At 40.8% G+C, this 15,076-nt stretch overlaps 1 protein-coding gene across 1 annotated transcript in view; it reads right to left on the bottom strand.

The window, feature by feature from the left end:
• Positions 1-15,076, bottom strand: part of WDR64 (WD repeat domain 64) — a 122,532-nt gene that overhangs the window by 27,093 nt on the left and 80,363 nt on the right. The window contains exons 16-17 of the mRNA XM_040636058.1: positions 7,107-7,280; positions 2,495-2,625 (exon numbers count right to left, since the gene is read on the bottom strand). Of these exons, the coding sequence (XP_040491992.1) occupies positions 2,495-2,625; positions 7,107-7,280 (305 nt within the window). The remainder of the gene's footprint in view (positions 1-2,494; positions 2,626-7,106; positions 7,281-15,076) is intronic.

The raw sequence follows: 15,076 nt of genomic DNA, 5'->3' as shown, positions 1-15,076 counted from the left end.
TTCCAGTGAACCATACACCTTACTGGGCTGGTTCCTGGGAGCTCAGCGATGGTCCCTACACCGTCTAGACTGGTACTTCATGCTTGGCTCCTGAACTCACACTTAACATTCTTTACTGAAAATAGATCTTGTAGCAAAACGTTCCTTTCCCTTTGGTGGAAATCGCCTCTGCTGATTTGGACTGAAGAGTGACGGAGGAAGAGACAGGGGAGTGGGGCAAGCTCTGAAGAAGGGCCTGCGAGCTTGTTGACGTACAGCTCAAACTGTTTGGATATTTCTGTTCCATGGATGAGCTGAATGGCTGGTAATGAGAAAGAACAATTTCCAGTTTGGACCCAAAAAACGCACGAGGCTTTGACCAGCAAGAGAAGTCTCTCTCTCCCGAGTGCTGAAGGAACCTTAGGCAAGTTTGAGGTAGAGGTAGAGACGGCTTCCACCGTCACTATGGAAACCACCTTCAACTTCGGAGCCTTTTTACGCTGGGCCCAAGTTCCGTTAGACGGTTCTGTACTAAACTGTTTGTTTTGCAAAATACTGAAGTGATTGTAAGTCAGTTATTCTTGTGGAACCCTGTTCTCACGGGCAGGGAATGCGATGTGTGGCTCACTAGGCTGTTATCTTCTCTGACTGCGTGTTGGGTTTGCATCTCTTGGCAAAATGCGGAGCATCTCCGGCTTCGAGTCGGGAACATGCTCAGGGGAGCTTCCCTCGTCATGCTGTGGCGGCAGGACTACGGCCTTTGCCTGTCTATCTGCTTTCCCTTCATAGTGAGTCATGTACGAGCTGACACAGTGTGAGAACTGCTTTAATAAGACGGTAAAGAACTGCACAGTGCCTATTGACATGGGCATCGAGTGACAAGTATACAGTCGTGAGAAAGTCCAAGGACAAGGGTTGAAAGGGAGGAATGGAAGGACGACAAGAATTCTAGGGGCAGGGCCCAAGAGAACATGGGGCTGAGGTACAAAAGGAGGAGCCTGCAGAAAGAGATGATTCGAGGAGAATCAATCCAGGGTCCAAGGAAGAAAGGAGTATGTCCCCTCAAAAGTGGGTTAAACTTGGGGCGCCTGGGTGGCACAGCGGTTAAGCGTCTGCCTTCGGCTCAGGGCATGATCCCAGCAATCTGGGTTCGAGCCCCACATCAGGCTCCTCCGCTATGAGCCTGCTTCTTCCTCTCCCACTCCCCTTGCTTGTGTTCCCTCTCTCGCTGGCTGTCTCTATCTCTGTTGAATAAATAAATAAAATCTTAAAAAAAAAAAAAAAGTGGGTTAAACTGGAAAGAGGCCTGGAGTCCAGGAGGACCAAGAGTATGTGAGGCACGGTAACTCAAGAGACAGAGATGTTTTCTTCATTTCCCTCTTTTCCCTTGTCCTTTCTGACTCTCTTCTCCCCCTTTTCTACCTCTTTCCTTCCTCTGAATGCTTAGATAGACTTGATTTTTATTCATTCATTAAGGTTCTTGACCATCTTGTACCTCAAAGTACAATATTACAAATTCCCTTCACATAGGATGTTCACATATGGCCCTTGCTTATAGCCCAATTACACAACTGGGGAGAGCTTATTACTTATGACCATCCATAGCGAAAAATACAATGTTACATTACTTCCTTTACAACCAATGGTAAGAACGCTTAGAAATGGATAGCGTGGGCGCTCTTGGGTGGCTCAGTCAGTTAAGCATCAGACTCTTGATTTCAGCTCAGATCATGATCTTGGGGTTGTGAGACTGAGCCCCGAGTCTGGCTTCAACCTCTGTGGGGAGTCTGCTTGAGATTCCCTCTCTCCTCTCCCTCTGCCCCTCTCCATGCCCATGTACACACACAGTCTCTCTCTCTCTCAAACAAGAAGAAGGAGGAGGAGGAGGAAGAGGAGGAGGAGGAGGCGGCGACAAAGGAAAAGAAATGAATAGCAGGGAGTGGTAAAGCTTTTGGTCATGGTACTGGGTAAATCTAATCGGTTGAGACTGATTTATTTAATTGCATATGCCAGCCCCTTGTTAGCACTGAACGTGTTGCAGTGGTGAATAAAAAGGAAAACCTGCCTAGAATGCCACTTACCATTCGACGTGGGTGACTGAGTAGGTGGTGGTGTCACTGGGAATACAGGAAGAGGAGATACATGGGGGAGGGGTAGACTGGGACAAAGCTTTGGGCTTTACGGGTGTTGTTGGTGACCCAGATGGTAATAGGCAGATATGTGTGTTTAAAGCTCTAGGGAGATTAGTGTTTAAAACATCTATTTTAACTTTTTGCTGAGGTTATAAATTTGGACAAGATCCCACATGAAAGCATGTACTAGAGGAGTGAAAGTCAAGGCACTTGGGAATATGAATACTTAAGGTTCACCGTATTCCTATTATTCTGGGATTTGGACATCAGAACACCAATGGTATGCCACTGTTACTTATTGTCTTTAAAAAAAAGTATTGAATGTTGCTTTGGCTCAATTGTAGTACAACTTTTATATTGTTTAAGAAAAAGATGCAACTTACAGTTCTTTCACGGTAGAGTTTACAAAATTCCATAAGATAATCACACCATTTAAGGTTCCAGCAGCTATCAAATTATATCCTTCTACTTGCAGTAAATCAATACAGTTCACTTCCACACTGATGGCAGGACTCTGAAGAAGGAAGGGAGCAGACTCGTGGACCTTGCGAACACAGCATCTAACCACAGTACAAGTGCTATGTGTACACTTCATTGTTCTATCATTAAAACCAAAGTCTTATTATGATTTTTTAAAGTTACTTAAATTTACTATTACTAATTGCTATGAAATTTAGTAAAATAGAGTTAGTTTTGCATTAAAGTTTTTCAACTTGTTGAATTCACTAAAACAACAAAATACACCCTTCCATCTACCGGCTCCTTCCTCTCAGCCTTGACTTATTCTTCCTGGACCAACCAACCATGAGATCACCTTGCCATCCTTCTTTTCCCTTCAAACTTCTTGAAAATCTACATCGGCTGATTCTCCTTCTTGATCTCCTTTTTACTCACTGTTTGGCTTCCGCTCCATAGTACAGAATGAAAAGTTTTTCTTTCACATTTATTTATTTGAGAGAGAGAGTGAGAGCACTCGAGCAGAGGGAAGGGTGGTGGGAGAGGGAGAGAGAGAATCCTCAAGCAGACTCCCCGCTGAGCGCAGAGCCTGACACAGGGCTCGATCCCAGCATCCTGAGCCAAAACCAAGAGTTTGACGACGTCCAACCAACTAAGCCACCTAGGCGCCCCCATGAAAACTTCCTATTTATCACTAAGTTTTTCTTTCTTCTTTCTTTTTCTTTCTTTTTTCCTTCCTTTTCTCCCTTTTCCTTTCCTTCCAGGACCCTGGGATCATGACCTGAGCTGAAGGCAGATGCTTAACTGACTGAGTCACTCAGGCATCCCAACAAACTCTTAACTATAGAGAACAAACTGCTGGTTACTAGAGGAGATGGGGGGGGGCATGGATGAAACAGGTGTTGGGGATTAAGGAGGGCACTTGTCGTGATGAGCACTGGGTGATGCAGGGAAGTGTTGAATCACTATATTGTACACCTGAAACTAATATAACACTGTATGTTAACTCCACTGGAATTAAAATTTTAAAAAGGATGAGATCATGCCATTTGAGAAAACATGCATGGACCTAGAGGGTATTATGCTAAGTGAAATAAGTCAGACTGAGAAAGACAAATACTATATGATTCCACTCATAAGTGGAATCTAAAAAAACAAACAAAAGGCAGAATTGAACCTATAAATACAAAGAGCGAACTGATGTTTGCCAGAGGGGATGGGTTGGGCAAAGGGGTGAAGGAGAGAGGGAGACACAGGCCTCCACTTATGGAAGGAGTAAGTCATGGGAATAAAAGGCACAGCATAAGGAACAGAGTCAATGACATTGTGATAGCGGCGTGTCAGGCTAGAGAGTAGCTACACCTGCAGTGAACACGGCATAATGTATAAACTTGTCAAATCACTAAGTTGTACACCTGAAACTAATGTAACGTTGTGTGTCAACTGTACGCAAATTAAAAAAGATTACAAGTGTATTATTCTTGTCACTCCCAACTGCTTACTCCTTCCTGAAACTTCTTACTCTCTTGACATCTTTGACACCAGACTCCTAATTTTGTTTGTGTATGACCTTTCCTTTTCTGCTTCCTACTTGATACCCTCTTAATCTGCCAGTCTGTTAGTTATTAACATGCTGAGGCCTTACCTCTACCCCGTTTGCTTTGTCTTTTTTCCAACTCCTTTTGGGCAGTCTTGTCCCCTGTGTTTTAATAATCATCCCAGTCTCAATGTCCTAATAATCTAGTCATTCCCTCCCATAAGCTTCAGGGTTGTATATTTAGTTACTTAGAAATTTTTTACAGGTATCTCAAACTTAACATGTATAACTTCTTGCCTCCTTCAAGCACGTTATTTCATTCCATTCTATAGCTCACTGGTAGCACCACGTCCCAGCCCACCGTTCAGGGTAGCTCCGTGTTGTCCTTGATTTCCTCCTCTCAGATCTGTCCTCTCTCAACTGCATGACATCAATCCCTAATTAACGAAGCCCAAGTTCTGCCACTTTGCCACCTAAATATTGTTTGAAATCTCTTCTTCCACCATCTTCACTGTCATGGCCTTATGTCCTTCAGCTCAAACAGTGGATTATTGCCTGATCTTCTGCCTGCAATTCTGTCCCATTCCAAACTGTCATCGAAGCAGCGTCATTGGTGCCACCCACAACACAGCCTGATCAGGCCATTTCTCATTAAAGCCCCTTCCTCGTTTTTCCTTCCTTCTACGAGATGCAAGTGCCATAACACCGTGAGCACGATCCAGCCCCTACCTCTCTGTCCATCTCCATCTTCCTTTCCTCCCTGTCCTCCCACAGCCACACTGACATACCTGCAGTTATCCCTCGCAAACCATGCCATTTCTCACCTTTGTGACATTTTCCATTTTACCCCCTCCACTTGGCATTCACTTTGTCTTCTCCGTTCCCCCTAGAAACTTCCTATCTGGGCCAAGCTGAGTCTTGGTCATTCTTTCCAACCGAATCAGCAATTAGGCCCTCGCCTGGCCCAACCCTCCAAGCTCCTGCCCTGCTGCCATAGTAGGACGGGTACCCTACCTCAGTAATCTTTGCGTTCCCGGGGCTAAGAACCACGCAGGCTGCAGAGCGGTGTTCAACCAACAGAGCTTCATAAATGGGAGAGTCTTAAGAGAATTTTTTTTTCCCCGAAGTGACTTTACAAATTTTCCATCTATAATTTTAAAATATGTTGCAAAAAGGAAGTGCTATAAATCTAATTATCATACATACACAATGTAAGGGTCAAAACTCAAAGACAATTTACATTTTTATTATGATCCTAAAAGGCACTTTCATTTATTACTTCAATAATTTATTACAGAAGTTTCCCCAAAGTGAGCCCTTTTCATTTCACATGTAATACCTTGCCAGCTGCATCAGATCTGGCTCACTGTGCGTGAACCATCGTCCTGGCTTTATTAGCTCCTCACAAGGAACATCAAACCAAACCGAGTGCTTCCAGTCGTGTGGAGTTGGACGAAATGGCCTAGAATGACTGTTTAAGGAGATGGGTTCTGCTCTTGCAACTTTGGCACACATGAGGCGACGACGGTCACTGTGGATTTTCATTTCAAATCTTTTAGCAACCAATGAAATCTACTTTTAATTTAAATTAACTATGAATGGAATTGGAACTGCAGTGCTAAACTAACATTTAAATTTGAGGGACAATAATACAATATCTCCCCATAGTATGATAAAATAATACTTTCCAGTGTCGCCTGGGTGGCTCAGTAGGTTAAGCAACTGACTCTTTGTTTTGGCCCAGGTCATGACCTCAGGGTTGTGAGCTGGAGCCCCTGGTCAGGCTCTGGGCTCAGCACAGAATCTGCTTGAGATTCTCTCCTTCTGCCCCTCCCCTCACTCTTGCGCTCTCTCTCTCTCCCCCTCTCTAAAATAAATATAATCTTTAAAAAGAACAGTTGCCAAAATTCTTTGAAGCAAGTTATATTATTCTCTCTTAAATTACATTTTCTTCACTAATGACAGGTGAAAAACAAGACTTTCTTTAATTGCTCCCTCTAGAATTTGTGGTGTCTTGCATTCTTTAGTTTCTGACTACTTATCCTTGTAAAAACTGAAAAGTGTAAATGGTTTGAGCTAATATTGGAGTAAGCAAATAAAGTGGATAAAGTCTCCAAAAAAAAAAAGAAAAGTCAGTCGACCTACATTTTTATGGGAACAAAGAGGGCAGTCTCCTTATTTCTCTGTTCTTCAGCCTGAAACATGCCCCCCACTTTACCCCTCAGCTGTGAACACATGCTCCTGTGACACTGAGTAGATATAAGCACCTCATGAAAAAATCTTACAGGTTTTAAAACAATTTATCTTTTTTTTTTTTTTAAAGAAAGACAACCAGTCATTTTGTGAATCCTGATGGAAGTATATGGTGGCATGTATGGAGTCTTATTAAAATAAAATCAAACTCATGCAGTGAAACCAGGCTAGAGGAAGTACACACAGAATTCCTTAAATCACACCAGGGGGATGCAATCAGCAAAATACAGAAAATGTGAAACCATGGCACCAACTCTCCAGTGTTTTCAATAAATAAACTGCAAGGGAAAAAGAAATGAAAGATATTTATAGATTAAAAGAGATTTAAGACACTTTCCACTAAATGCCACAAAGAGACCTCGTTCGGATCCTTGTAAACTCTAAAAATATATGAGGCAATCTTGGAAATCTGAACACTGTGTGATGATATCAAGGACTTCTTAAAGTTATTTTAGAAAAAAATCTTTAAAAATAATGGTGTCATGACATTTTTTTTGAGTCATTATCACGTAGAGATACATACTGAAGTATTTAGGGGTGAAATGGTACAATATCTGGGATTTGCTTCAAAGTAATTCTTTTGTGGTGGTCGTGGGAAGTGGTAGGAATAAAAAGGAGTAAGTTCAGCCATGCACACATAATTTCTGAAGCTGCGTGCTAGTACTGTATAAGTTCAATGCGTTATTTTCTCTACCCTTGTATAATTTCCCATAATAAAGAGGAATAAAATATCAAGAAATGAAACTTACGTGAACACTTTGAGAAAAGTTTTTCTCCACCAGTTCAACATCTGGGAAAGGAATATGCATGCTCCTGTGTTTCGGAGCTGTCTTCAGATGCACGGCGTGATTCCCGTCTTGTAGGAAAGGCACGACGTTGGGCAGCTCCCATATCACCGCGAGACACGCATCCTCTTCCTTACCCTTCAGTAGAAATACAGTGAGTACGCGAAAAAATTCAATTAACTATTTTATTTTGAGCTGTTTTAAAGATACAGAGAAAAATAGAAAATACAATGATGCACTGACCACCTGGGTGTCAAGGTGGTGGATACATCATTATCAAATTATCATTGTCATTATCAAATCTTAAGCCCCGTCTAGCCCTCTTTAATATAGCTCCTGTTTCTTATTCCTTCCTAGAGGTCATTAGTAACCCGAATATGGTGTTGGTTATGAAAATCTTAATATTTCCACATAAACTTACACATGTATTCTACATATGTGTGTATCATATATTATTATACGTATGTATGTGTCTATTGTACATATGTAATGCCCTTGCGTTCAGGGTTTTTTTTGTTTTTGTTTTGTTTTGTTTTGTTTTGTTTTAGGAGGGTAGGGGCAGAGGGAGGGAGAGAGAGAATCTCAAGCAGGTTCCATGCCCAGCACAGAGCCTGACACGGAGCTCGATCCCACAACCCTGAGATCATGACCTGAGCCAAAACCAACAGTCGGCCGTTTAACTGACTGAGCCACCCAGGCGCCCTGCTTTTTAGGCTTTTTACCTTTTTATAAATTATAAACTGTATGATTCTTTAACTTTCTTGTTTCCCTTAATATTATATTTTTGAGATTTATACAAGTTATCACATGGAAGTCTAGTTCATTTATTTTTAACTCCTGTATAGGATTGTAAGACTTTGTTGTACAGTGTATTCCAGTCTTCTGCTAGGGTGTTCAGGTTGCTGCCAATTTTTCACTGCCTGTTTTTAGGGACAGGCGCCGTAGTTTCTGTGGCGTAGGCCTGGATGGAATTATTAAATTGTAAGATATGCAATTATTGACTTGATTAGATGTTCCCAGTGGTTCTTCAAAGTAGTGTTACCCATTTCTACCCTCATGAGAGTTACATAAGAGTTTTCCTTTCTCCACATTCTCTCCAACACTTGGTTTAAATGGATTTTTTTTTTTTTTTGGTTTATGATGGGTTTAAAATGGGATATTTTAAAATAAAATTTTAAATGTATTGATTATATTAGTCACATTTTCCTAATTTAGTGAGCTGAAAATTTTTTCATGTGTTTGTGAGCCATTTTGGGTTTTCTCACCTGTCCTTTGTCCATTTTCCTCTTGGGCTGTTTTTCTTCTGGATTTGTGGGATTTCTTTAGCAATTCTGTTTCCTAATACTTTCTCATTTACCTGGGACACAGTATGTTACCTCTTTCCACAGTGTGTGACTTATGTTTTCATTGTTTTTTAAGACATTTATTTTTATTGAATGTAATAAAGAGATTTTTATGATATCTTAACTTGTGAATATGGTGTATCTTTCCATATTTTCAGATTGTTTATGTTCTTTAGGAATTTTTTTCACAAAATTTTTGCATATTTTTTGTTAAATTTATTTTAGGTATTTTATAATTTTGTTTGCTCTTATAATGTGATCATCCTGTTTTCTAATTGTTATTATTGTTGAGATGCTATTAATTTTTGAATTTTTAATTTTTGTATGAGGATAAAAGTCAAAATTTTAAGGTTGGTTATTTTGCTAGTAGAGCACAGATCTTTTAGGATGAGAGCAGCTGTGGTAAAGTGGAGAGAATATTGGTCTAGACATGAAGACAACACATTTCCAGTCTCAGTTCTAGCAAGAGCCTGAGGAAAGGATCTTCCTTCCTTTGGGCCTTATTTTCCTTATTTGTAAAATGAGGACTTCATTGAGTGGATGGATAAAAGTTCTTTCTTTTTTCAAAAGCATTATGTTTCTAGGTGATCTAAGGTCTCTGTTATCTCCTATCTGTGTTAGTTTAAAAGCACTGGCCAGTGGTCCTCCTACCTGCTAGGTGGGTCTTTGGTTAGTTTGTGCCACTTTGGGAGCAGAAGGAAGTTCATCGATGTCTAGGAAGTGGTCAGACATTGACATGTTGAGTAATAGCTTAGTTGAGCTCATGTGCCCCCTGATGGACACAGTGGCTCCCAATCTTTCTGAATCCATGCAGCAGTAAAATTAAACAACAACAACAACAACAACCGGACTTTGGAATATTGACTTAGAGGTATAACATTTAATTTTACCAAGAGAGGAGATGGGGGAGAAGGGGACTGGAAACTCTGCTGTCATCATTTTATGACAAGAAAGGCTATAGTTTAATACCAACAAGTAGGAAAGATACAATCTTTAAATATAAAAAGCAACATTAGTTTCATGAAAAATTGCTCTTATTTTTTTCATTTCACCCCTAAGTGCTGAAACTTTTTATCTGAGGTTGGTATTGGTAGATAGGCCATCAGGAATTGGTGCTCCTGGAAAATCGCAGTTCACATGGTGCTATGAACATGTATTATGTTAATCGCCTTGTAAGGGAAGGTCTTTTGCTTTAAGGGATTCACAAATAGGGCTACAGGAGTAAACACATAAAGTTACGTGGATGGAAGGACAGGTAAATGGAAGTAAGAGGGTCTTCAGAATTTGAACTATTTTGGTGTTAGTTACTCGAAATCTCTGAACTCCCGCACCACTCTGTTCATGATATTACAACAATAATAACTCACCAATCTATGTTTTTTTTTCCAAAGATTTTATGTATTTTAGAGAAAGAGAATGTGTGCTCACAAGTGGGGGGAGGGGCAGAGAGAATCTCAAGCAGACTCCCCACTGAGTGTGGAGCCCGTCGTGGGGCTTGATCTCATGACCTTAGATCATGAGCCGAAATCATGAGTCCAATGCTCAACTGACTGAGCCCAGGCACCCCAATCTATGGTTTTTATCAACAACGGTTTGGGGGCAAATTTATCCCAAATTTATAAAAATTTTTATACAGGCAAGATGTAATTCTGTCTCCTTAAAGCTGAGATTGTGAAATGACTATTGTTTCCTTCTCTTGTGGTCAGACATTGCACTGACAGCCTAGTCAGTTCATTACCTGCCTTCGTATGACATGGCAAGAAGGCCAGGCCTGAAGAATCTCATCCAGTGACAGTTGTGACAGGACAAGGCAGTGACACAAGCACATTTTTGAGAGTTGGGAAAATAAAACCAAGAATGTAAGTGCAAGAAAGACATTACAGCTCAAGCTATTAAGGGCTGGTCTGAAGATGTTAAGAATACAGACATAGACCGTACGGGGGTTTCCCCTGAGTGCATCACTCCGTAGCTGAGTTCCCTGAGTACCAGAATATGACTACTGAAGCAGTTTTTGCTTATTTGTTTTTTTAATGCTGCTGAGAGTCTGAGAAGATAGAGGTTTGGTACATCTTTTTTGCACTCAACTCCCAGCTCTGACTCCAGGAACAATTTCTGGAGGCAAGAAGAGAATGAAGTTTGGCATTTGGGGAAAGAAAGTCATTATGGCGTTGTTACCCTTTGGGCTGAACAAAAGCCTGGGGCCCAGAGTGGGAGAGAGTCCAAGTACAGTAAGATCTGAACATGATGATTACTCCACAAATACGTTTAAATCCCCAGAAGGAGGTGGGTCCAGGGGACAAGGTGAAGTATGACATATACCCTAGTGTTCTTTGCCACCAAGGAGTTGAGGAGTAGCTGAACAGCTGGGCGGAGCCTTCCTTACTTCTGAAATTGGGAGAGAGAATGGGAAGCAGGTGGTCTTCCTGCTGTGGTCTCTACCGGGGGAGTGCTGTGGGAGCTGTAAACACCCACCCCTCAGGAACAGCATGGCTGCACACCTCACCCTCTCAGGACTGCCAACTCTTGCGCTTTTCTAGTAGCCAAATCCTAGTGAGCAGAAAAAGAAATGTAGCTAAGAGGGGCTAGTATCCAGAGAGAAGAACTACAGACAAAACATGCAGAACAGATCCCTGGCCAGGCTGCTGGGAGGGTGTTGACCTGAGCAACACTGAAGAGTCCTCAAGGAAGTTCAAAACAGAAACGACAACAAAACATGGCCTTCAAATCTAAGAATTTGCTTGGTGAACTGAAGGGGAATTAATTTCCCTTTGAGACTTAATCTAATAGCTTAGCAATAGAGAAAAATATTTCAAAACAGTCAGCATGATTAAAAAGAAAAACAAAGAAAAATATAAGAAATTGAGAGGATAGAGTCAGAAGACCCAATCTGCAAATAGTATGATTCCTGAATTAGAAAAAGAAACAGATGTGGAAAAGATGTTTAATAAACAAATAATATTACAAAAACATTTCCTACGCTGGAAGAAATATCTAGGACTGCAGATTAAAAAGTCTTCTGTGGAATTGGTGAGAAAACATATGCATGTAGGCAGAGCCTTTAAGCTTCTGGGACAAAGATAACATCTAAGTTTGCAGAGAAAGTAAGTAAGTTATGGAGGAAAAAAAATCAGACCAGCACTGGACTGCTCACTGGCAACATTGTTACTATTATATCTATTGTAATTCCAGTCTGAATTTCTTTGATTACTAATGAGGTTTAGCAACTTTGCATATGTTTATTGGCTATTTGGGTTTGTTGTTTTATGAAATGCCTATCTTTTTTCATTTTCTATTGAACTATTTACCTTATTTATTATCTAAGAACCCAGGATACTAATCCAGTTGGTTATTATATGTTGCAAATCTCTTCTTTAACTCTACTCTTGGCTTTTAATTCTAATTATGATGACTTCTGATGAAAAGTTATTAGTTTAGTGTAACCAAATATATCCATTTTTTAAAAATAATTAGTGATTTTTGAGTCTTATTTAAGATATCTTTTTCTCCTGAGTTCATAAAAGACAATCTCCTATATTGACTGCTAAACCTGTATTGTTTTGTCTTTTCATTAATATTTTCAAATCATTAATCCACAAGGAATAGTCTTAGGAGAAAAGAATTATAGTTTTTTTCCCATAAAGATGTTGCTCCAAAACCTTTTATTGAAAAATATATTCTTGTCACACAAATCTGCTGTGCCCTTTCTGTCGTATATGGACCTGTTTTTGTTCCGTTGCTGTACTTATCTCTGTGCCCAAACCTTCTTGTCTAGTTTTCTCGTGCACTTAATTATCCTGACTCTGGTCTGAGGGGAATGTGCCTCTCTTCAGAATGGATTTGTATTTGTTTCTGCCAGATGCCTGCGAAACTACCAGTTTTAGACCTCCTTAAATCAAGTCCATAGCTGAGACCTCCTTGACCTCCTAACCACTGCCGATCTAGCCTGCAAATGCCTATGAGATCCTACTTGTCACAGGGACAGCGTTTTGTCTCATCTTGCTTTGTTTTCCTACTCTTCTCCCTTCTTCCCTGCTTGGCTCAGTGTGAGGGCAGCTTTTCCTGCCTTGCCGTTGGAGGCTGGTTTCTTTCTTTCTGGTTTACCTTTATGATGATAGTGTAACTTTTGAGTCCCAGCATATTATGGACATGGTATTAAATTCTTTGCCTTAGGCAGGCCCTGGGACTTGACTTCTTTGTCCCTCCTAACGAGGTGAGCCTCCAAAATTGAACTCTCATTTGCTTTGGAAAATGCCCTTGGGAGAAAAACAATGGTGTTTCAGTTCTTCATTTACCGCTTTCATGCTCCACTTTCACTAAATTTTTGGTCTGCTATTTCATTACTAATATTGTCAGCTCTTTAATGTTAGTTGAGAGATTCAGTAACTGTTTTATCCAGAACTTTTCATTGTTTTCAGTGGAGGGTGGGTCTGAATAATCTAGTTTCTAAATACCTTATTTTCCATAGACTCTTGGGATTTGGAAGAACACCTAGCACACGTGGAGTGCACAAAGTGACTCCTGAAGTGTTGAATTTCACTGGAAACCAGTGGAAAATGAAATCTCTCCTGACTCCGCTTCGGCTGGGCACCGCCCACCACAGTCAATTCACGGAGCTCTCTGCGCAAGTGTTTGTAACACTTGTAATAGGTAGATCAAGACCAATCCTTCCTGTTAAATTGTAAGTTCCATGACAAAAGGGAAGATATCTTTCTGGTCCATGAGACACATTTCCTAAATGCTCTTCGAAAAAAGAATGAGTGAATGAAAATACTTTCATTGAACAACATGCAGGTTAGGAGAGATGAGCCCCACTCAGTTGAAAATCCACATACAACTTCTGACTCCTGCAAAACTTAATTATTAATAGCCTGGTTGACTGGAAGCCTTACTGATTACATAAACAGATGACTAACACAGACTCTGTATGTTATATGTATTATAAGCTGTAGTCTTACAATAAAGTAGGCTAGAGAAAAGAAAATGTTATCAAGAAAATGATAAGGAAGAGAAAATACATTTGTAGTACTGTACTGTAAAAAAAATCTGCATATAAGTGGGCCCATGCAGTTCAAACCCATGTTGTTGAAGGGTCAACAGTATTCTAGAAAATAAGTATATAAATCAAACCATATCTTATTTTTAATAGGCAAGTAATAACAATAAGTAATAATAAAAAGCATTAACCATAAATAATAAGGAAGTGTGCATTCGACGGTATGCTTATTGTAAAGCTCTGCCCTCCAATATTAATAAAAATTCTCTAAAATTTCCCAGACATTGGGGCACCCGGGTGACTCAGTCTGTTAAACGTCTGTCCTTGGCTCAGATCATGATCTCAGGGGCCTGGGATCCAGCCCCACGTCGGGCTCCCTGCTCAGCAGGGAGGCTGCTTCTTCTTCTCCCTCTGTGCTCTCTCACTCTCTTGCTCCCAAATAAATAAATAAAATCTTTAAAAAAACACACAAAAAAAAACCCTTCCCAAACATTTCCTGTTGTATATTTTATAAAAGGTTTCCTATATTTCTTCACTCTCTCAATCCTTGTGAGCCCCTGCTCAGGGCGGAGCAGGAACACAAGCACAAATAAGAGAGATTTTCAGGCTTCCTCAAGCTCAGTCCACGGATTTTGGAGACATGGAGAACCAGAATAACCAAAATGACAAATGCTGCAGTAAAACCAAAACCAATTTTGATGTGGGAACAGCACCAGGCTATTTTTTTGCCGTTGTTAAAAAAGGAGTGTTTGTAAGACATCGTCTGTTAGGAAAAGCATACTGACGGTCAACTGCATTCCCTTAAAGAAGGGAAATCAGTCCGCTGTTGTGCTGTAAAGCGTATTACTAAGACATTCCTATGCTGCTATTCGGATTGCTCAGACCACATGGGAAGAGTATATTCAATCAGGGATGTTTTTCATTCCTTTTTTCTAGCAGAAAGGCCATCAGTCACCTTAATCAATGCTGAAATTTCATGATTGCTAACCTAATTTAAGATTTTTTTTTTTCTGCTCTCAGCTTTCAGAAGGGGAATAATAAAGTCAACGAGTCCTTGAGTTCTAGGCAGAGAGAGATCCACTCAGTAGCCAGGATAAATGATCTAGCCTTCATTTTAAATATGAAGTAGGCATTAGCATTCTTCGGTGGTAATAGACTCACAGAAAAAAATAAATGAGCCTACCTCAATCCTCCCGAAATGGCCCTGAGCAGATTGCATCATTAACCTTAAAGTAAACAAAGCAATTTTGGTGACAAACTGAAAAAGTGACTTGAGCGTCCCTGAATGCATTATGCGTTCTAAGGACAGAGAGAAATCACTGCTCCCCTTCAGAGAGGCTGCTGGGGAGCAGCTCTGCCAGTGGAGTATCCCCACATGAGAGTATACAGCATGTCGGGGGCGGGGGGGGCACCTGTGGGTGTTTCACCTTTCTGATACCCGCTCCAGGGGGTCCTGACTGATCCTTTGGCAAACGCTGGTGGGTGAGAAGCTGTCCCTGAGCAGCTGTTCTTTCTGCTCTCGTCTTGGACCTGGGCAAGGATGGTCTGAGTTAGGAGCCTCCTAGGAAGACTGGTGGAGAAATGCTATTCTCAGCTGA

Source organism: Ursus maritimus, unplaced genomic scaffold (genome assembly GCF_017311325.1).
Source record: "Ursus maritimus isolate PB19 unplaced genomic scaffold, ASM1731132v1 scaffold_2, whole genome shotgun sequence".
NCBI classification, from domain to species: domain Eukaryota; kingdom Metazoa; phylum Chordata; class Mammalia; order Carnivora; family Ursidae; genus Ursus; species Ursus maritimus.
This window is presented reverse-complemented; position numbering and strand designations above follow the sequence as displayed.